We start from the raw sequence: 23,632 nt of genomic DNA, 5'->3' as shown, positions 1-23,632 counted from the left end.
ACTCCTTTCCCTTCCCCTCCCCACAACAGACCCCTTGTGAGAGAGGTGGGGCTGAGAGAGCTCTGACAGAAACTGCTCTTTTTCAAGTACAGCTCTAATCAGAACTACAGCTTGCCCAAGGTCATCCAGCCAGGTGCAAGTGGAGGAGTGGGGAATCAAACCCAGTTCTCCCAGATTAGAGTCTGTGCATTTAACCACTACACCAAACTGGCTGCAGTGACAGCTGCAAGAATGGACGGCTTCAAGAGGGAATTGGATAAGCATACGGAGCAGAGGTCCATCCGTGGCTATGAGCTACAAGGTATAGAGAGGAACTCTCAGTCTGGGGCAAGGGATGCTCTGTATTCTTGGTGCTTGGGGGGGAGAGCAACAGTGGGAGGGCTTCTGGAGTCCTGGCCCCACTGCTGGATCTCCTGATGGGTCCTGCTATTTTTGGCCACTAGGCTTGCCAAGTCCCCCCGGGGGGGGCGTGTCATGCCTGCCCCTGATGTAGCACCTGACAGCCAAGAACACGGGGATTTGGCACCACAAGCCCCTGATGGAACCACAGAAGCAGAGCCTTACAGCCAGGAACTGGCTCCTTTAAAAGAAGACACTATAAGTCTTGAGGAGGATAGAGCCTCCCAAGAGACACCTGCGCCGGATCAGGCTCTGCTTAACTCAAACAATTCACCACCTGACTCCCCGCCACCTGTGAACCGGCTCAGGAGTCAAAGAAGACAGGAGCTGAATGAGAGACGCAAAGCTGCACGCATGCGTGGAAGACGCTCATTCAGCCCTGAGTTTTAACAGCAGCATGACCTTGCTCAGCAAGAGATAATAAGTTAATGAGCCAGCACGCTATATCAACAAACCTGCTGCTTGCAGCAATTCGTACTGGCAACTTCAGTTGACAGGACCAGATGCTCTGTGCAATCCTGCTCCAGACTCCTTGAAACCTTGACGGTTTGCTACTCGGCTTCTGAACATCGGCTCCTTGACACTCGGCATTGTTTGACCCTGAATTCGGCTCTGCGATACTCTGGCTTCATTTGATTTATGGACTATGACGTATGGTACGTTTGATGCTGGCTTTGTGAACTGTTTTGGACTTGTTTAACCTGTGCTGCTTGAACTACTCGGCTGAAACTCGGACTGGCTTTGGACTTGACTTGTTTGACCCACGCTCCCTGGCCCTGCCGTGACAGGGCAGGGAAACCCCTGCCCCAGAGGCCCGTTCCCCCCCGCTGGCTCCTACTCAAAAGCCTGGCGGAAGAGCTCCGTCTTGCAGGCCCTGCGGAAAGAAACAGAATATTGCAAGAGTGCTAATGTTTTAAGCATGTTTTTTTAAGTAAAAAAAAGAACACCTTCGTGTTTGTGTCCTTTATAAAGTTTATATCTCCACTACCTGGCATCACCTTCTCTGACACGCATGGCCCAGGCCAACAAGGTCTCATTTATGTCAGATCCGGCCCTCAGAACAAATGAGTTCGACACCCCTACCTTAGGACATGCAGAGATGTTGTGTGGCTCTTCACATCGGAGAGCAGCACATAATGCATCAGGCGCCATCTATTCTGTTCGGCCGACGCGACAATTTGGTCTCGGTAATGCCTGCGAGTCAGCTGGGTGGTTTATTATATCAAAACGGAAAATGCATTTGAATGCGGACTGGCGCGGCGCGGGAGCCTGCCGACTCACGCAGAACCGGAAACACAGTCTCGCTGTTTTCCCTCTCACGCGCAAAGAATAATCGCTTATGCACAGCCGGAATAAGTCCAGATCTCATTCTAAAATAAATAAATAGCTTTTCTTTAAAAAAAACAAAACAAAAACACAACAACAACCACAAAACCCCACCACCAAACCCACAGTAGCTGCAGGTCCTCTTCCCTTCTGCTGCATTGCCGTAGAAACAACCACAACAGAAAAGAGTTAAAAGCCAAAGAGGTTCCTTCTGTGTTCTCAATTCATTCTTGTCGTGTCGTTTTTAAATGGCCGAAAGAGCCAATAAAGAGACACGAGTAAGAGAGATAAAACAGGGTGGCCTTCGATTTACTGCAACAGGCAAGTTTCCAAGTTATATAAGGTAAAGGTGAAGGTTTCCCTTGCTTGAAAGCCTCTGGGGGGGGTTGCTCATGGTTCCCAAGCCGAAGAGCCAGCACTGTCCGAAGACTTCTCTGTGGTCATGTGACTGGCATGACTAAACGCATGAGGCGCTGTTACCTTCCCACCAAAGTGGTGCCTATTTTGTTGTTGTTCAGTCGCACAGTCGAGTCCGACTCTTTGTGACCTCATGGACAAGATCACGCCAGGCCCTCCTATCTTCCGCCATCCTCCGAAGCCCGCTCAATTTCATGTTCATTGCATCGATGACACTGTCTAACCATCTCATCCTTTGCCGTCCCCGTCTTCTTTCACCTTCAGTCTTTCCCACCATCAGGGTCTTCTCCAGTGAGTGCTCCCTTCTCCTTGGGTGGCCAAAGTATTTGAGCTTCAGTTTCATGATCTGGCCTTCCAGGGAACAGTCAGGGTCGATTTCTTTTAGGATTGACTGATTTGATCTCCTTGCAGTCCAAGGGACTCTCAAGAGTCTTCTCCAGCACCATAGTTCAAAAGCATCTATTCTTCGGCGCTTGGCCATCCTTATAGTCCAACACTCGCAGCCATACATGACTACCGGGAATACCATTGCTTTGACCATGCGGACTTTTGTTGGGAGGGTGATGTCTCTACTTTTTATCATGCTGTTTAGGTTCGCCATCGCTTTCCTCCCAAGGAGCAGGCGTCTTTTAATTCCATGGCTGCAGTCACAGTCTGCGGTGATCTGGGATCCCAGGAATGTGAAATCTGTCACTACTTATCGACTTGCAATGTCTTGCTTTCGAACTGCTAGGCTGGCAGGAGCTGGGGCCAGAGACGGGAGCTCACTCCGTCATGCAGCACCCGGGTCTCGAACTGCCGAACGACAGACCTTCCAAGCCCTGCAGTTCAGTGTCTTAGTTACTTGAGCCACTGCTCAGATTGCATGCTTCGTTTTCTTAATGAATCCTGTAAGCTGTGGTAAAGATTTGAAAATGGTTTTAATTTCTTTCTTTCTTAGGGAATGGACTGGAGCGCCAGATGTGTATTGTGGCTCTAAAACAAACCCAGCCTCGAGAAAAACCAGCATGGCGTAGTGAACACATGAAGCTGCCTTATACAGAATCAGATCATTGGCCCATCGATGTCGGTATGGCCCGCTCAGATGGGCAGTGGCTCTCCAGGGTCTCAGGCTGAAGTCTTTCACATCACCTCCTGCCTGGTCCTTTTAACTGGAGATGTCGGGGATTGAACCTGGGATGTTCTGCATGCCAAGCAGATGCCCTACCACTGGGCCACAGCCCCTGAGAGCCACTTTGGTGCAGTGGTTCAGACCTCTTGCTCTGAATGATTGCATCAAAATGCCTGTGCTGTTGCAATCTGGAGTATGCTGTTCAGGTGTGTACTTGTAAGCTGCAAACCTACGATGACGCAGCAGCAGAACTGGAAGAAGAAGAAGACAGCCAGTTCCACTGCAGGCCTGATAGAAGCCCTCTGGGGGCCTCATCCGGCTCCTGGGCCGTATGTTTGACACCCCTGACCCATACTCCTTTAGGGTGATGTAGCGCCCCCCCCAATGTCCAGGCATGCTGAGCTGCTCACTGTTAGTCTGTCTGTAGCAGCAGACAGGAGCTGCGGTGGCTCAAGTGGTTAAGACGCTGAACTGCAGGCTGTGGAAGGTCGGTAGTTCAGCAGTTCGAGACCCGGGTGCCGCATGATGGAGTGAGCTCCCATCTCTAGTTCCAGCTCCTGCCAACCTAGCAGTTCGAAAGCAAGAAATTGCAAGTAGATAAATAGGGACCACTTCGGTGGGAAGGTAACAGCGTTCCGTGCACCTTGGTGTTTAGTCATGCCGGCCACATGACCACGGAAACGTCTTCGGACAGCGCTGGCTCTTCGGCTTTGAAACGGAGATGAGCACCGCAACCCTAGAGTCGGATTCGACTGGCATTCGAGCAAGGGAGACCTTTACCTTTACCTAGCAGCAGAAAAGAGCAAGAATCCAGGAGCACCTTAAAGACTAATGTTATGTACGTGGACCGCCACCAGGGGTCCGCGGCACATGCAGGAGCTTGTCTCCTGGAACAAAGGAAACTTTGGATCCTGGTTTTCCCCAGCCCCAACCAATAGCCACTTTGGCGGGACATTCAAACCCTCCAATGGGAATGGGGGGTGCTGGGTGGAGATGTATTATTTATTTATTTATTTATTCATTTATTTATTATTTCGACTTATTATACCACCCTAACACCGAAGGGTCTCTGGGCGGTTTACATGTTGTGTTCTAGAAGTAGCCTCTGGCTTGGCATTCTTTCTGGTAGTCTCTGGCAGCTCCCTGGGAACGACTGCTTCATTGAGGGGACTGTTCCTGGCGCATGCTCCATGCTCGTTTCCTGGCCTCGGCTCCGTCCTTGTTTGGCTCCGCCGCGCCCACGAAACACGTCATCGTGCGCCTCTCTGGCCACCGTCTCTGCCGTCGACTGCTGCTCGATGTTTTAGCGGCCACCAGGGATCGCTCTGCCAGCTCTCATTCTTGCTGTATCACCTCCACGCTGCACCATCCAGGCTCTGCTTACTGCCGCCAATGTTCTCGCCGCCGTAGGTGCTGCCACCACCCTATATATACCCTGTTTCCCCGAAAATAAGACCTACCCCAAAAATAAGCCCTTGCAGGATTTCTATGCATTTGTGGTATAAGCCCTAGTGTGTCTTCTTGAGAAAAAATAATATAAGACAGTGTCTTATTTTCGGGGAAACACGGTAGTTGGCCCTGTCGGGCCGTTAGCGTTAGTCTTAGTTGGAGTGAAGTACAATGAATGTGTGCAAAAGCATGTCGTCGTCCGAGTCCTCCATGCGGCGAACCCAGTACTTTACAACTAACAAAAATGTGTGGTAGGGGAGGAGCTTTCGTCAGTCATGGCTCACTTCTTCAGATGCAGCTAGAATGTGACTCCATCCGTCCTTATATCTTGGAAAGTGGAGTGATTTCAGAAGCTCAATGATATTAACAGGCAAATGACAACAGCAGTTGTGATTGGATGAGGTGTGATATGCAGAGGGGTGTATCTGTACCTGAAGAAGCGAGCAGTGAGCAGTCTTTAAGGTGCTGCCGGACTCTTACTCTTTTTTACACCGACCTTAGCAGCTCTCCAGGGTCTCAGGTAGAGGTCTTCCATATCACCTACTGCCTGGTTTTTTTAACTGAAGATTCTGGGGATTGAAGCTGGGACCTTCTGCATGCCAAGCAGATGCTCTACCACTGAGCCATGGCCCCTCTTTACAGCTCTCCAGGGTCTCAGGCAGAGGTCTTTCATATCACCTAGCCTGGTCCTTTTAACTGGAGATGGCGGGGATTGAGCCTGGGACCTTCTGCATGCCAAGCAGATGCTCTACCACTGAGCCACGGCCCCTCTTTACAGCTCTCCAGGGTCTCAGGTAGAGGTCTTCCATATCACCTACTGCCTGGTCCTTTTAACTGGAGATGCCGGGGATTGAGCCTGGGACCTTCTGCATGCCAAACTTCCTTCATTTTGTCCTCTCACAATTAGAGTCTGTTTGTCCGTCTCTGCAGTTTCAAGTCATTTATTTATGATTCCTTCTTTTGAAGGTACCTCATTCTTTCTCCAGTGTTTGGCATATAATATTCTTGCAGTTGTCAATCTATATATCTAACAGCCAAGGCGCCCCCCGCGTGCGGATATCTAAATCCGCACATTGGGGGCACCTGGGGGGCAGGGAGATTTTCCTGCACCTTTGGGGCAATCCCCAGATGTGCAGAAAAATCTAAAAACTGTAAAAAAAACTATAGGGGGGTATTTAAATCCCCCCAAAAGTAAAGGAGCGTTCCCTGCGCATGCACAGGGAACGCTCTGAGAAGGCTTCGCCGCCGCCACAGGGCTCCTGTGAGATTGAAGAAGAAGAGATTGGCTTTATACCCCGTCCTTCACTACCCAAGGGAGTCTCAGAGGGGCTTACGAACTCCTTCCCCTTCCCCTCCCCACAACAGACACCCTGTGAGGCAGGTGGGACTGAGAGAGCTCCTGACAGAAACTGCTCTTTTTTAAGGACAGCTCTGACAGAACTTGTGCCTGACCCAAGGTCACACCAGCAACTACATGAACAGCAGAAGAAGAAGAAGAGGAGGAGGACGAGATGGGTTTTATACCCTGCTCTTCACTACCCAAAGGAGTCTCAGAGTGGCTTACAACTCCTTTCCCTTCCCCTCCCCACAACAGACACCCTGTGAGGTGGGTGGGGCTTGAGAGAGCTCTTGACAGAAACTGCTCTTTTTCAAGGACAGCTCTTATCAGAACTACGCCTTGCCCAAGGTCATCCAGCCAGGTGCAAGTGGAGGAGTGGGGAATCAAACCCGGTTCTCCCAGATCAGAGTCCGCGCACTTAACCACGACACCAAACTGGCTCTCCAGGGTCTCAGGCTGAAGTCTTTCACATCACCCAGAAAATGGCTGCATTGGAGGGCGGACTCTGTGGCATTATTTCTCCACTGAGGTCCCTTGCCAGTCTCTGTCCTCAAATCTCCAGCCCACGGAGGAGTTCTGTCTCTTGAGCTAGGGTTAGCAACCTCCAGGTGGGGCCTGGAGAACTACCAAAATCACAACTCACCTTCAAGTGACAGAGTTAAGTTCCCCAAGAGAAAATGGCTGCTTTGGAGGGCGGACTCTAGGACATCATACCCTGCTGAAGTCCCTGCCCTGCCTCAACCCTGTTTCCAGCCAGGAGTAGGCAGGAGAAGAGGGAGGGTAAGTTGCTTCCTCCCTGCCTCTCCCCACCCCTGCCTGCCTGGGGCCAGGGAGGGCCTTCGCGGGGCTTCCTCGCACTCCCGCCGGCTCTGCAGGTCCACCGCCGGGCCCCTCCTGGGGCTCGGCAGTGGAGCTGCAAGGCCGGCGGTGGCGGTTGGGGGGCGGGGTGTGTGGCCTTATGACACACTTCCGGTGATGTCAGGGGGTGTGGCATATGCTAATGAGTTATGCTAATGAGTTCCCCTAGCTCTTTTTCTACGAAACGACCCCTAATCTCCAGGAATTCCCAACCCGGAGCTAGCAACCTTAGGACCAATCAGATCCCCCCACCGGAATGCCTCTAAGGAAGGAATTGAGGTTAAAACCTCTCCCAGTAGTACTGTTAAGTCGGTTACATAACAAAGAGTCAGAGAGTGATTCCAGCAAAAGATCAGCTTTATTCAGCAACTCGTAACTCAACTCCAAACAGACCAACATGAATAGCCAGAACAGCTTTAGCATTGGAGCCGTTCCACTTTTAAACTCTCCCGGCGAATGTAGCCACGCCTACTATACAAATACCAACCTATGAGGTTGCAGGGATAAAGTCCAATCACAATAGTTCCCGCTCTTGGAACTGGCTGTTGGTGATTGGTCGGCTCTTCCTTGGGCTACCAATTACATTTGAGGGATTCGGATCCTAGCCCAGGATGAAAGCTTCACATGGTGTTTCAATGACAGAGTTCACATACATACTTCGGTCAGATTGAATACACCACAAGTACACCAACAACCAATGTTCAGAGGTATGCTGAAGGACGGCATCACCAGTAGCTGAGCAGAGAGGCGGGATTTGACCCCAGATGTGTGAAAAGGGCTGGGGTCTAGTCCTCAAGCCAGGTTATTTCTTGTTCGGGCACCATTTCACATTGACAAAAGAGTGAGGCGGTTTGGGATAGTGTTTCGAGTGTCGGACTACTATCTGGGAAACCCAGGTACAAATCCCCACTCGTGAGGGGCCATGGCTCAATGGCAGAGCACCTGCTCGGCATGCAGAAGGTCCCAGGTTCAATCCCCGGCATATCCAGTTAAAAGGACCAGACAGTAGGTGATGAGAAAGAGTGACCTTGATAGACCAATGGTTTGACTCAGTATAAGGCAGTTTCCTGTGTTCTTGTTTATTAGGGAGGGTCCGTGGCTCAGTGGTAGAGCACCTGCTTGGCATGCAGAAGGTCCCAGGTTCACTATCCGACATCTCCAGTTAAAAGGTCCAGACAGTAGGTGATGTGAAAGACTGACCTTGATAGACCAATGGTGTGACTCAGTATAAGGCAGTTTCCTGTGTCCATGTTTATTAGGGAGGGGCCGTGGCTCAGTGGTAGAGCACCTGCTTGGCATGCAGAAGGTCCCAGGTTCGATCTCCGGCATCTCCAGTTAGAAGGACCAGACAGTAGGTGATGAGAAAGAGTGACCTTGATAGACCAATGGTCTGACTCCGTATAAGGCAGTTTCCTGTGTTCTTGTTTATTAGGGAGGGGCCGTGGCTCAGTGGTAGAGCACCTGCTCGGCATGCAGAAGGTCCCAGGTTCGATCTCCGGCATCTCCAGTTAAAAGGACCAGACAGTAGGTGATGTGAAAGAGTGACCTTGATAGACCAATGGTCTGACTCCGTATAAGGCAGCTTCCTGTGTTCTTGTTTATTAGGGAGGGGCTGTGGCTCAGTGGTAGAGCACCTGCTTGGCATGCAGAAGATCCCAGGTTCAATCCCCGGCATCTCCAGTTAAAAGGACCAGACAGTAGGTGATGAGAAAGAGTGACCTTGATAGACCAATGGTCTGACTCCATATAAGGCAGCTTCCTGTGTTCATGTTTATTAGGGAGGGGCCGTGGCTCAGTGGTAGAGCACCTGCTTGGCATGCAGAACATCCCAGGTTCAATCCCCGGCATCTCCAGTCTAAAGGACCAGGGAAGCAGGTGATGGAAAAGACCTCAGCCTGACATGCTGCCAGGCTGAGTAGGCAATACTGACCTTGATGGCCCAAGGGTCTGATTTAGTACATGTGTTCATGTGATCTTGGGCCAGTCAGACACATCTACCTCACAGGGTTGTTGTGAGGATAAAATGGAGGACAGGAGAAGGATGTCAGATACTTTGGGCTGCCACTGGGGAGAAATGCAGGGTATCAATGAATTAAATAGACTAAAATAAAATAACTTACACAAGCATACAGCTCTCCTTTGTATGACAAAACCACCCACTTGAAGCAAGTTTGACAGATGGGCGCAAAGTCTAGCATGTTTATAATCAAACATTTCCCTTTCTTTCCCCGGCTTATTTAGCAAGTCGCTTTGACTAATTGAGAAAAGTTTAATGAATTTTGTGTTTCTCTCCCCCACTCCTCCCCCCGAAAAAAAGGAAAAAAAAGTAATTACTTTGTGTTACCAATGTACTCATTTGAAAAATTCATTAGATTTCTGTTTTCATGTAAATACTTCTGCCAAATTGCATTAACCAAGCCTAGCCTATTAGGGGTTCATGGTTCACATAGTATCTGAAAAGGAATAATTGTATAACTGCTCAGCGAAAACAAAGTAAATGTTTCTCCTGAGCTTCTGCAATTAAAAAAGGGGAAATTAGAACTGTTCAGGCTCAAAAATGCAAATATGGCATGTTGCCCGCGAACAGGAAAATAAAACGATAATATGCAGCCGGAGATGCGGGGAAATCTGTGATCCCCCCCCCCCAGTGGTATCTTTTGTGAACTGCCAGGACTTAGCAGAACTGTGGGACTTCGAGGCATGTTTGGAGCAAAAACCTTTAAAAACCTTTAGGTGACCTCTTGCAAGGCCAGTGTAGAGGAAACAACAGGCCTGAAAAGTTCTGCTGTGCGAATTCTTTCGAAATCAGCGATGGTGTCTAACGTTGCAATTTCCTGCTGCAAGATATGCGTTATGGCAGCTTGCAAAGGCGGGTTCTCAATCCCAGGCGGCCAGACAAGTCCTTTCTGGGTTTGAATTGTAACCCCAACTGGAGATAAAGGCCTCTTTGCATGCCTACCTAGAATCATAGAATCACGGAATTGGAAGGGGCCATACAGGCCATCTGGTCCAATCCCCTGCTCAGTGTAGGATCGGCCTAGAGAGCCAGTTTGGTGAAGTGGTTAGGAGCACGGACTCTAATCTGGGAGAACCGGGTTTGATTCCCCACTCTTCCACATACAGCTGCTGGTGTGACCTTGGGTCAGTCACGAGTTCTTCCAGAGCTGTTCTCTCAAGGGCAGTTTCTGTCAGAGCTCTCTCAGCCCCACCTACCTCACAGGGTGTCTGTTGTGGGTAGGGGACGGGAAAGGAGTTTGTAAGCCACTCTGAGACTCCTTCGGGTAGTGAAGGGCGGGGTATAAATCCAGTCTCTTGGGGAAGGGAAATGAGTTTGTAAGCCGCTCTGAGACTCCTTCAGGTAGTGAAGGACGGGGTATAAATCCAATCTCCTCTTCTTCTTCTTCTTCTTTTTATACCGCACTTTTCTGTACCCTAAGGAGTTTCAAAGTAGCTTACGATCACAAAGGTGACAGCAGGCTGAAAAATGTTGGGGACCCCTGGTCTTAGGCCTTACACCTTAAGGGCATGGCCGCTGTGGGGTTACCAACTGCAGCCCCTGTGAAAAACAAGATGCTGGAGGAGATTGAGGCTGTCCAGAGTGCTAGATTCATGTTTTTCCGTCCTTCAAAGGGCTTCATCACCTTGAATTTAGAAGAAGAGGAGGAGGAGATTGGATTCATACCCCGCCCTTCACTGCCCAAAGGAGTCTCAGAGCGGCTTACAATCTCCTCCCCCTCCCCCTCCCCACAACAGACACCCTGTGAGGTAGGCGGGGCTGTGAGAGCTCTTGAGATGACTGCTCCTGAGAGAACAGCTCTGAGAGAACTTGTGACTGACCCAAGGTCACCCAGCTGGCTGTATGTGTAGGCGTGGGGACTCAAACCCGGTTCTCCCAGATTAGACCCCGTGCTCCTAACCTCTACATCAAACAGGTGTAGTAGCGTCATCTACATTTCATTCACATTAAGCCATCTCTTTCAAATGTCCAGGTTTTGGAAGTAGAAGTCCGGCAATAAATTTCTCTAGCAAAAAAAGCAAGGGGGGAGGGTTTCTCATCCTGTGCTGAACACGCGAAGCCTTCATAACGCCTCTTGACGTACCGTGTTCAGTGTGCAGGTCTGCGGAGCGCCTTCGCTCTATCCCGCCGTCGATCCACCGTGCCACGTATGAGCAAACAGTGTGGAAATGCAGGTAGGATTTTTTTTTTTTAAAGAATCCCACATCTCTCATTAGGCTGGAGGTGTGCACATCAGAAAGGCTAATTGTCAGGATCTTTAATTGTTACCCTACGACCCCAGCCCCCCTCATGCGATAGTGGCGCACCGGTGGGACTAATAGGGAGGAAATTTGACTGTCGCTCTGGCTAATGGAACACTTTCCTCTCATTTTCTCCTTAGGGTGGCTGTAGAAGTGCAACCTTATAATTGTTGCTCTTACCGTAATTGGCGGTAGTAGGAGTATGTGTAATTCCATTGTCTTTCCTGCAAGGGGGTCGGTTTATTTACGACCGATTTGATGACGCCCGAGCCCGTGGAAGGAACGCAGTGAAGACTGCATTAGCCTGGCTTCCCGGATGGGCGAGAGCGACCCGAAAGCTGTTATTAACTGGAGGGGGGGAAACGACCGAGTACTAGAGGGGGCAGTCTGGAGCAATCGTTCACAATGCGAGTGCGTATAGTGCCATCGAGTCGCGGCCGACTTCTGGCGACCCTGTCGGGTTTTCAAGGCAACGGACTCACTGAGGCGGTTTGCCCTAGCCCGCCTCTGCATACCGACCCTGGAACTCCCTTGTGGTCTCCCCTCCAAATCCTGACCACGGTTGACCCTGCTTAGCTTCCAAGGTCTGACGAGATCGGGGTAGTCTAGCCCAACCAGGTCTGTTAGCAATAGCCGGTGTAAACAAATATTTCATTGTGCCTTAAGCAGGGGTCAGTTCCTGCAGGAGCGCACAGGAGCGGAGCTCCGGCAGTAAAGAGCCCAGGGGGCGGGCACATGCAACAAGCCCTGCCCCCTGCTCCCAGTAGCTCTCAGTCAGAGCAAGAAGCAGCCAGGTAAGTTGCAGAGCCCCCCCCGGCCCCCGGTCCAAAACAGTCCAGTGGCACCTTTAAGACTAAGTTTTATTCAGGTACAAGCTCTCCCTCCTCTCCGAGGACAGATCTGCACCTTCCCCCCCCCGGGTGTGGCATATGCAAATAAGTTATGCTAATGAGCTTCTGCACCTCTTTTTGTACAAAATGACCCCTGGCCTTAAGGATCCCCCCCCCCCAGTTCAGGGCGATTCGGTATTGGCTTTGCCCTCCGTTGTTTTATGAAACCCACGTTGGAACAGAAATTCCCCTCTGCATTGCATGCTGCTTTCGCTTTCTTCGATCATCGGGTTTTATGATAGCCTCCGCACTCCATGCTGCTTTCGATTTCTTCGATCATTGGGTTTTATGGGACCCTCTGCATTGCGTGCTTTCTTTGATCATCGGATTTTAAGGTACCCTCTAGACTGAATGCTGCTCTTGCTTTCTTTGATCACCGGGTTTCATGGTACCCTGTGCATTGCACACTGCTTTCGCTTTCTTTGATCATTGGGTTTTATGGGACCCTCTGCATTGCATGCCGCTTCCGCTTTCTTTGATCATAAGATTTTAATGTGCTTTCACTTTCTTTGATCATCGGATTTTATGGTACCCTCTGCATTGCATGCCGCTTTCACTTTCTTTGATCATCAGATTTTATGGTGCCTTCTGCATCGCATGCCACTTTAGCTTTCTTCAGTCATCGGATTTTAAGGTATCCTCTAGACTGAATGCTGCTCTCGCTTTCTTTGATCACCGGGTTTCATGGTACCCTCTGCATTGCATGCTGCTTTCACTTTCTTCGATCATCAGATTTTATGGTGCCCTCTACATCGCATGCTGCTTTTGCTTTCTTCAACCATTGGGTTTTATGGTACCCTCTGCATTGCATGCTGCTTTTGCTTTCTTTGATCATTGGGTTTTATGGCACCCTTTGCATTGCATGCTGCTTTTGCTTTCTATGATCATACGGTTTTATGGTACCTTCTGCATAGATTTACGACCGTTCAGAGATGACTTTGCGGTCAGTACAGCGTTGCCCCGAGGGATCTGAATGTGGTTTTGAGCTGCACCTTTTCCTCCCAGTTGAGAAACTGTGGAGTGGATGCCTGATGCAGAACCACCCTTAGTGGCACAAGATTAAAACAGCTCTCCAGAGCTTCTGCCGAAGGACTCCTCCCTGTGCGTAGTAGAGTTATAGCACAGACGCATACATGCACGCATACACACACATGGCCAGCGATCACAGCTTGAAATGCCCCTGCCGCCCCTGCCGCCCCGCTCCTTCTGGATGGATGGCTCTCCATTTCTCTCTGGGCACAGCTCTCTCCAATCTAGGTAGTCATCCCTGGCCCTCTTTTGCTGCCCTCCTTTTATCCCCTTCCCGCTCCCCCCCAGTGTTCCCTGCGCTCAACCTGTCTTTTCTCCCTCCGAGCCCCACCCCCCTACATAACTGAGGACGCCGGCCATTGGGAGGGGCTGTGGTCCCGCTACTCCTTCCGGGTCGGGGGCAGGATGCTGTTGGATGGCTCTGGCCAGGCCGCTGAGCCAGGATGTACTGGTGAGCTCTCGCGCCGGGCCACAGGTCCGGCGTGGCCATCCCGGCGTGGGTGGATGTGCTCTGGCCGGCCCCGCTGCCGCCATCACCCAGGGAGTGCGTGCGAGGTGGTGGCAGCTTTTCCTCAGCTGGGCCAGTTGTCTGTGGCGGCCCATTCTGGATTCCCCCGGGGCCCCAGGTAAGCAGCGGGGGACCCAGGGGGTCCCGCCGATTACGTGGGGGTGCTGGGAGTCTTGGCGGTGGGACAGATCCTAATATACTTGTATTCAGAATAAAGAGTCATACAATTTACAATATAACTCTAATGTTTAATAGCACGGCCGGAGCCAACCAGGACGGAGGCCGGTGCAGTGATTGTTGCATAGTCGCGGACATAGGAACTGCCCCGGAGGGAGCCGCTGCGGAGCCGAGCCGAAGATGCCCACCGTGTGGAGTCAGAGGAGAGAAGAGCCGCTGGAAGAACAACTAGCCAGCAGGGTGCCTGGTAGGCACTCACCTTCCTCGATTATCGTGTGGCCCTAGTTAGGAGTATTAATAAGCCATGTAAACCACTCAGAGCCTCCGGGACAGAGCGGTATAGAAGTCAAAAAGTTAAATTAAATTAAAAATAATACAAAATAAGAAAATGTATATTCATGTAATTGAAAACTCTATATAATCAACTGATGGGTGAAAAATGAGACAGATTTAATTACTGTATGAGATACTCTAAGAGAAAAAATAACAATATGAATTACTGTATCCCAATTATATGTTCGTTTGTCTTGGAAAAATAAAAAGTGTTACCAAAAAAACCCCCTGTGGTTCAGGTTTGCGCATACAATTTTATCATTATTTCATTGAATGAAAGGGAACGGAAAGGAAGGAAGGCAAAGGGGGAAACCCCACTGTTGAAACCGATTAGACTTTTTCTGAAACTGACAGTCAGCCGCGTAGCCCTGTTCTCCATACTGCTGAGCTCTAGGGGGTTCTCTGCTGTGTTATCGGCCACTGTGAAAAATGGGAAAGACCCACGCGATCTCATAATATGGGGGGATATTTTGAGTGTACAGAATGCATGGTAGAACCCACTGACACTGGCGTTGCAAGCTGCATTCGTTGAAAACATATGTGAGTGCCTGTACAAAGTTGGTTGTTAACTTCACTGCACTTTGCACAGGGAGGAGTCCTTTGGCAGAAGCTCTGGAGAGCTTTCTTAGTCTCGTGCCACTAAATTGAAGAAAAAAAACGGGGGAGGTATCTTCGCCGATGCCCTAGTGCAGTTGCATACTAATGCTAATTTCCTGCTCTTCCTGGCAGATTTGCGTGGTTTTTCTCTTTGTGATTCTCTAATTTGATTCTGCACACTTGTCGTAATCTTGGCAGTTTTTAAGTAACATTGTTTTTCCCGCAGTTCCTCCTTTTCCTGTGTTATTAGGAGACAGGCACACAAGAAATAGAAAACTTTATTAGTATCTTAATAATGTAAACGTTTACATAGTGACGAAATCGTTCGTAGTGAATGTTGGTTTTTTTTAATACTCGTATTATTATTGTTATAAACAGGGGTCATTTCCTGCAGGAGCGCACAGGAGCGGAGCTCCGGCAGTCAAGAGCCCAGGGGGCGGGCACATGCAACAAGCCACACCCCCTGCTCCCAGCAGCCCTCAGTCAAAGCAAGAAGCAGCCAGGTAAGCTGCAGAGCCTCCCCCGGCCCCCCAGCCCAAAACAGTCCAGTGGCAACTTTAAGACCAAGTTTTATTCAGGTACAAGCTCTCCCTCCTCTGCGAGGACGGATCTGCACGTCCCCCCCCCCTCAATAGCTAGCAATCCAAAACAGTCCAGTGGAGCCTGAGCGGTGGGTGTTGCCTTCTGACACACTTCCAGTGATGTCCGGGTGTGTGACATATGCAAACAAGTTATGCTAATGAGTTATGCTAATGAGCTCCTGCACCTCTTTTCCTACGACATGACCCCTGGTTATAAATATCAGAACTCTGAGCAAAAGGCAAGTTGGTCCTAATTTTTTCTGCTTTGTCTCCCTCCAAGTCTTTAACCGGTCTCTCAACTCTAAACAGAAGTGACTCTTTATCTCTAGAGGAGAGAGAGAGAGATAAAAGAGCGTTTTCTCTCAGTAAGCTTTGGAGGTCTCCACAGGAGGTTCCCTGTTAGATGAGTGAAACAGTTGCAAAGAAGAGCAACTGTTTATACACTCGGTGTAATGTATTGAAATGATTACATGAATCACCTCATAGGACTCCCATGTTAAGCTTCGAGCCAGACCAGGGCTCCTCTGAGCGAACTTCCTATTGGTCGCTTCGTAACAGCGACCAATCAGAACGATACCATTCCCTAGGAGGGAAAGACTCCCATTGGTCTTTATTCTAGCAATCTCATTGGTTGTTATTTGTAAATAGGCGTGGCTACATTAGCCCGGTTATGTTTAAAAGGAGCATAAGCTCCCACTGTTTTCTGTTCTGGTTTCTTACTGAGTTAGTGCTTGCTAGTTACTTCCAATAAAGCTGAATCACTTGCTGAATCACTGTACGAGTCCTTTGTTAGCGCGATCTAACAATTGGCGACGAAGGTGGGATGTTAGAGCAGGTAGGCAGCCCTGCGGACATCCACACTTCGGACTCGGAAGAAAGCGGGCAGAGCACAGCAGCCGATCCGGCGGGGGCGCCACCAGCTCCGGTGCCCAAGTCTCCCCCGATGGCTGGAAGCCAGAAGTTCGAGTGCTTCGAACCCTCCTCAGAAGACTGGGACTCCTACCTGTCCAGGTTCGAGTTCCATCTGGAGACCCACGACATCACCGATGAGGCGAAGAAACGGGCATGCCTCCTGAGTTCCTGCGGGAAGGGGACCTTCGACATAGCCAGGTCGTTGGTGGCCCCAACTGATATAAAGACTGTCACCTACGCTGACATCACGGAGAAGCTTAAGGCTCACTATTCTCCACAACCGTCGGAGATCGCCTGCCGGCACGCTTTTTACAAGCGGAACCAGGCCGGAGGCGAGACCATCGCAGATTTCGTGGCGGCCCTTCGCAAAGCCGCACGGCCATGTAATTTCCACAACGTGGAGGAAGCCCTCAGAGACCGTCTCGTCTGCGGTCTCAAAGATGAAAGGCTGCAACAGAGGCTGTTCGCCCGCACCACCCTGACCTGGGCAGTGGCCTACGAAGAGGCCGTGGCCGCGGAAGCAGCGGAGAAGTCCACGAAGGAGGTCCGCCAGCGGGTGGCAGAGCCCAGTATACACGCTCAACGAGACAGCGAGGGCGAAGACGCGGATGATGACGTCAACGCGGTTCGAGGCAAGCGGACCCCAGCGAAGACTACCAACGTCAAGCCTTGCTCCGGTTGTGGCGGGAAGCACCAGCGCGGCTCCTGTTGGGCTCGTGATGTCGACTGCAGAGCGTGTGGGCGGCGTGGTCATCTGGCCAGAGTCTGCAGATCAGCGAAGAAGGATCCCTCAACTAACAACCGGTCAGCGCAGAGGGGCACTCCAGTCAGCACCCAAGGCAAGACCCGTTCCTCAGCATCGGAAGCAAGCTGCCAGTTGACGGCGACCTTGTCGAGCGCATCGGCCGTAAATCGCACCAGCAGCCAGGGCAAGATCACCGTGACTCCACTCCTCGACGGCCGACCCTGTACAATGGAGGTGGACTCAGGATCGTCCGTGACGGTGATTTCTGCCGCGTCCTGGCGCCAGTTGTTCCCGAACCGAAGCCGGCGGCGGCTCCAGCCTGCGGGAACCAGAGTGTCCGACTTCCAGGGCAACCGAATTCCCTTGGCCGGACGGGACTCTGTTACTGTTGAGTATAAGGGGAAATGTGTTAAACTGTCATTCCTGATTGCAGAGGGAGACCGGGTTAACCTGCTAGGGTTAGATTGGTTTGAGCCATTGGGCATCGGTATTTCTGGGATTAACAGGATGTCTGAAAATAAATGGGGCATGCTGTACGACCTGTTCCCTGATGTATTTGCCGAAGGGTTGGGAAGGTACAAGGGCCCCCCGGTTGCGTTTGACTTAGATCCGTCAGTCAAACCTATTAGGTTGAAGTATCGGAAAGTACCTGTGTCTCTCAAACATAAGGTGGAAAAAGAGATTGACAAACTAGTTGAGCAAGGGGTTTTAGAGCCAGTACCATACAGCAAATGGGAGACCCCGATCGTAACCCCTGTCAAATCAGATGGGTCCATACGACTATGCGCCGATTACAAATGTACGATTAACAAGGCGCTGCAGCAACATTCGTACCCGGTCCCGGTAATAAGCCACATTTTGGCTTCCCTGGGGGGTGGCAAGATTTTCGCCAAATTTGACCTGGCCCAGGCATACCAGCAGTTGCCTGTCACCCCGGAGGCTGCCGAGGCCCAAACAATTGTAACCCACCAAGGGGCTTTTAAAGTGAACAGGCTGCAATTCGGGGTCAACGTAGCACCTGGGATTTTTCAGGGCCTCATGGAACGTCTACTAAGGGGGGTACCTGGCACAGTGCCCTATTTTGACGACGTGCTGATTGCGGGCGGGTCTGAACAGGAACTACTGGACCGGGTTAAAGAGGTCCTCAGGCGTTTTCAAAATGCCGGCCTCAGAGTTAAGCGCTCAAAATGCACGCTCGGGGTGGAAAGTGTGGACTTCCTGGGGTTTCGCATTGACGCAGAGGGAGTCCACCCCACGGATGAGAAGGTATCTGCAATCCAAAACGCCCCCAGGCCGGTGAGTAAGAAGGAGCTCCAATCCTTTTTAGGACTCCTGAATTTTTATCATGCGTTTTTACCGCATAAGGCATCAGTGGCGGCCCCTTTGCACGCGCTTTTGCACAAGGAGGCAAAATGGAAGTGGGGGCAGGCCGAGGAAAAGGCTTTTGTGGGAGTCAAGGAGCTGCTGACATCTAATGCCGTACTCACGCATTATGATGAACACAAGCTCCTGGTGTTAGCTGCTGACGCTTCACCGTTTGGAGTAGGCGCAGTTTTAAGCCATCTGATGCCTGATGGGAGCGAAGCGCCTATCGCTTTTTATTCTAGATCACTATCTGCGGCAGAGCGGAACTATGCCCAGATAGACAAGGAGGGTCTGGCGTTGGTAGCGGCTGTCAAAAAGTTCCATGATTTTATTTTTGGCAGACGATTTTTGCTGGTCACTGACCACAAGCCGCTACTGGGGATTTTTGCGCCCGATAAGCAATTGCCAAACATCATGTCCCCACGCATGCTTAGATGGGCGATATTTTTGCAGGCTTATGATTTTGACTTAGAGCACCGGCCTGGGAAAGCGATTGGGCATGCGGATGCCCTCAGCCGGTGCCCGGTGCCGGACATTGGCGCAGACCCTGCCCCCGCCTGTGAGGTCTTGGCAATTGAGGAGCTTCCTCGACCCCCGGTATCATCCAGGGACATTGCAGCACACACGGCCAAGGATAGCGTGCTGTCCCGAGTATTAAACTGGGTTTGGAGGGGGTGGCCGGTTGGAAGCGTTGAACCGGAGTTCGGCCCTTACAAAAGCCGTCAAAATGAACTATCCATTTCTAAGGGCTGTGTATTATGGGGGAACAGGGTGGTGGTTCCTGACAAACTCAGGACGAGAGTGTTAGAGTCGCTGCACGAGGGTCACCCCGGTATGGTACACACCAAAGCGTTGGCCAGAGGGTATGTCTGGTGGCCGGGGCTGGACAAAGAGATCGAAGAATGGGTACGAGGGTGTCCCAAATGCCAGCAAGTCAGACCCGATCCCCCACAAGCTACACCCCAAGGCTGGGAGTCATCTGGTAAACCCTGGGCCAGATTGCATATAGATTTTGCTGGCCCTCTCCAAGGGCAAATGTTCCTAATTGTGGTGGACGCTATGTCCAAATGGCTGGAGGTCGTGCATATGAAATCGACCACATCACTTGCTGTGATCCATGCGCTCCGCCGACTTTTTGCCACCCACGGGTTGCCTGACGTCATCGTCAGTGACAACGGGCCTCAATTTGTGTCTGAGGAATTTAGGCTCTTCCTCACGAGTAATGGCATACGCCAAATGACTTCGGCCCCTTTCCATCCGGCATCTAATGGCCAAGCCGAACGGATGGTCAGGACGGCCAAAGAGGCCCTGGGTAAAATGGACGAAGGGGACTGGAGCCAGAGGCTGGGCTCCTTTCTTTTGCTGCAGCACACCACCCCCTGTAGTGCTACAGGCCGTAGTCCGGCCGAATTGTTAATGGGGCGGAGACTCACGACCCGTTTGAACCGAATGCACCCAGACCTCACAGAAGATCAGTCCGAGCGTACCACTGCGCAACCGAAGGTGCGCATGTTTGAAAAAGGGGACAAGGTTTTCGCACGAAATTATGCAAACGGGCACTTGTGGCTTCCTGGGGTTATATCCGACTCTGTGGGTACTCGAATGTATGTGGTGCAGTTAGCTGACGGTCGAATATGGCGGCGCCACATAGATCAGTTAAGGAGACGTTGGGCTAGGGACAGCGCTGACTCTCCGACGGCTGAATCCCCTGATGTCGAGTGGACACCCCCAGAGCAGGCGGTGAGTACCGAAAGGCCCGGTACTGTCCCCGAGTCAGGGCAGAACCCTGTGTGCGGGGCTGAAATCCCAGTCGAGTCTGTGCCTGATCCAGGCTGTAGTGAACCCCACTCTGACCCACAACCTTGTCTGCCCGTGGAGCCTGCACCGCTCCGCAGGTCCCAGCGTTCGCGGCAAATGCCGACTTATCTGAAGGACTATGAGTGTAAATACTGTTGGAATAACTGATGTACAAAGGTTGATTGCATGTTTGTAAATAATAAAACAATTGGGATGATGGCTTAACTTAGGGGGGAGGAATTGTAATGTATTGAAATGATTACATGAATCACCTCATAGGACTCCCGTGTTAAGCTTCGAGCCAGACCAGGGCTCCTCTGAGCGAACTTCCTATTGGTCGCTTCGTAACAGCGACCAATCAGAACGGTACCATTCCCTAGGAGGGAAAGACTCCCATTGGTCTTTATTCTAGCAATCTCATTGGTTGTTATTTGTAAATAGGCGTGGCTACATTAGCCCGGTTATGTTTAAAAGGAGCATAAGCTCCCACTGTTTTCTGTTCTGGTTTCTTACTGAGTTAGTGCTTGCTAGTTACTTCCAATAAAGCTGAATCACTTGCTGAATCACTGTACGAGTCCTTTGTTAGCGCGATCTAACACTCGGGAGGGCTTCTAGTATCCCAGCCCCACTGCTGGACCTCCTGATGGCCCCTGGTATTTTTGGCCACTGTGTGACAGACTGTTGGACTGGATGGGCCATTGGCCTGATCCAACATTGGCTTCTCTTATGTTCTTATAGAGGGAATACTCTGTCTGGGGCAAGGGATGCTCTGTATTCTTGGTGCTTGGGGGGGGGCAACTGTGGGAGGGCTTCTAGTGTCCAGGCCCAACTGGTGGACCTCCTGATGGCACCTTATATTTTTGGCCACTGTGTGACACAGAGGGTTGGACTGGATGGGCCACTGGCCTGATCCAACCTTGGCTTCTCTTATGTTCTTATAGAGGGAATACTCTGTCTGGGGCAAGGGATGCTCTGTCTTCTTGGTGCTTGGGTGGTGGTGGTGGCAACAGTGGGAGGGCTTCTAGTGTCCTGGCCCCACTGGTGGACCTCCTGATGGCCCCTGGTATTTTTGGCCACTGTGTGACAGAGTGTTGGACTGGATGGGCCACTGGCCTGATCCAACATTGGCATCTCTTATGTTCTTATGTATTTGTTTATTCACTTCTTTGCTCCCCTGCCTTTCTCCTGAATGGGAACCTGGAGTGGCTTACACCATTCTCCTTTGGAATAGGAACCAGTGCTAGAGCATCTGCTTGGCACGCAGAAGGCCCCAGGTTCAATCCCCGGCACCTCCAGTTAAAATAACCAGGTAGTAGAGAGAAAAAGAAGGAGAGAGAAGAGATTGGATTTCTACCCTGCCCTTTGCTACCAAGAGGAGTCTCCGAGCAGCTCACAATCTCCTTTCCCTTCTCCTCCCCACAACAGACACCCTGTGAGGTAGGTGGGGCTGAGAGAGCACTTTTGAGGACTGTCCTTGAGAGAACAGCTCTGAGAGAACTTATGACTGGCCCAAGGTCACGCCAGCAGCTGCATGTGGAAGAGTGGGGAATCAAACCTGGTTCTCCCAGATTAGAGTCCACGCTCCTAACCACTAAAGCAAACGGGTTGGTGATGTGAATAGGGATGCCTGTTCCCAGGTGAGAAATAAAAAACCGAGGGTCACAGGAAGACATACAAAAATATATATCACTGTGCGGTGGCTCAAGTGGTTAAGACGCTGAACTGCAGGCTGTGGAAGGTCGGTAGTTCAGCAGTTCGAGACCCGAGTTGCCGCATGACGGAGTGAGCTCCCGTCTCTAGTTCCAGCTCCTGCCAACCTAGCCGTTCGAAAGCAAGGAATTGCAAGTAGATAAATAGGTACCACTTTGGTGGGAAGGGAACAGCGTTCCGTGCGCCTTGTTGTTTAGTCACGCCGGCCACATGACCACGGAAACGTCTTCGGACAGCGCTGGCTCTTCGGCTTTGAAACGGAGATGAGCACCGCAACCCTAGAGTCGGACTCGACTGGCTTTCGAGCAAGGGATCCTTTACCTTTTTACAATAAATATATGCTTATGGTAAAACAATTTTATGCTTTATTCTTTTTCCTTTTATATTTTTCAATACTATTGTCTAAATATTGGTATCAAATATTATCAAAGATGTATTTCACCCAAACAGTACGTAGAGAAAAATATGTTTCACCCAAAAAATACATCGAGTGCAGGTTTACATTCAGACAGCACCATGTCAGTAACACTATCACTAGTCCCACGGGACTCTAGTAATTTACCCTTTGAATGAATCATCTTTGAGGACTGTGATGTTTATATAAAGAACATAGGGCGCAGGGGTCATTTCATAGAAAAAGAGGTGCAGGAGCTCATTAGCATAACTCATTTGCATATGGCACACCCCCTGACATCACTGGAATGGTGCGGTCAGACGGCGGGGTGGGAGCGGTGTAAACCGCTCCGGTTCCAACTGGATGAAATTGATCGGGGGGAAAGCGCGATCACACTCACCTCTCACTGTGCTGCACATCGCTCCCCGGCGTCCACACTTCAGGCGCTCAGCAGCACACGTCGGCAGTTTTTAAAAATTTCTACTCCGTTTGCGCATGCGCGAAGGCAATCTTTCATATAATTGAGATCTTCGCGCATGCACATAACACCGTAGTCCGAAAAGCGTGCCCTGAAGCGAAGACTTCCCTTTAAACTTTGACATCGAAACTGGCCTCAATGAGGTCCCGGACTTGTCTGTGGGCTGAAACTGGGCACCGTTTAAAGTTTGCTTTTACTAACGTCGGGGCAAAGCTTCGTCCAAGTGCACATCGCCTACGATTTTAAAAAAATGGAGGATGACAAGCGGAAGCCTTGGGCTTCCAAACGGAAGTGGCTCTATACTGGCGGTGAGCGATCAAACGGGGAAAATGCTGCTAGAACTGGAGCACTCAAGAAAACACCACTTGGGGATCTAGTAGCAAACTACACCAGTTTAAGGGGTGTTTGCGACGGTTGGCAATGGTTAGGGATGGGAGGCAGATGTTGTGAGTGTGATCGCGCATAAGTACTCCGTTTCTAACCGGCTCGTATACTGGCTCAAACGCCCCATCTGAACACACCTGAAGTGTGTCAGAAGGCAACACCCACCGCTCAGGCTCCACCGGACTGTTTTGGATTGCTAGCTATTGGGGGGGGGGGGAGAGAACATGTAGATCTGTCCTCACAGAGGAGGGAGAGCTTCTACCTGAATAAAACCTGGTCTTAAAGGGGTCACTGGACTGTTTTGGACCGGGGGGGGGGGGCTCTGCAACTTACCTGGCTGTTTCTTGCTCTGACTGAGGGCTGCTGGGAACAGGGGGTGGGGCTTGTTGCATGTGCCCGCCCCCTGAGATCTTTACTGCCAGAGCTGTGCTCCTGTGCGCTCCTGCCGGAAATGACCCCTGATAAGGCGCAATAATTTTTCTTTGTGAGCACAAAAGCTCTTGAGATAGCAGCATTGTCTAAGGTCCCATCAGAACCCTTGCAGCGAACATAATAACCCATCTAAGACAGCGTATC

General features: G+C 50.8%; 1 protein-coding gene across 1 annotated transcript in view; it reads right to left on the bottom strand.

The window, feature by feature from the left end:
* NAA30 (N(alpha)-acetyltransferase 30, NatC catalytic subunit) overlaps window positions 1-22,613 on the bottom strand; it is a 58,671-nt gene extending 36,058 nt beyond the window's left edge. The window contains exon 1 of the mRNA XM_015406900.1: window positions 22,595-22,613. Within this exon, the coding sequence (XP_015262386.1) occupies window positions 22,595-22,613 (19 nt within the window). The remainder of the gene's footprint in view (window positions 1-22,594) is intronic.
* Window positions 22,614-23,632: the final 1,019 nt, after the last annotated feature.

Source organism: Gekko japonicus, unplaced genomic scaffold (assembly GCF_001447785.1).
Source record: "Gekko japonicus isolate JY-2015 unplaced genomic scaffold, Gekko_japonicus_V1.1 scaffold2082, whole genome shotgun sequence".
In the NCBI taxonomy this organism is placed as follows: Eukaryota; Metazoa; Chordata; class Lepidosauria; order Squamata; family Gekkonidae; genus Gekko; species Gekko japonicus.
Note: the sequence above shows the minus strand (reverse complement) of the source record. Positions and strands in the feature narration are given on the sequence as shown.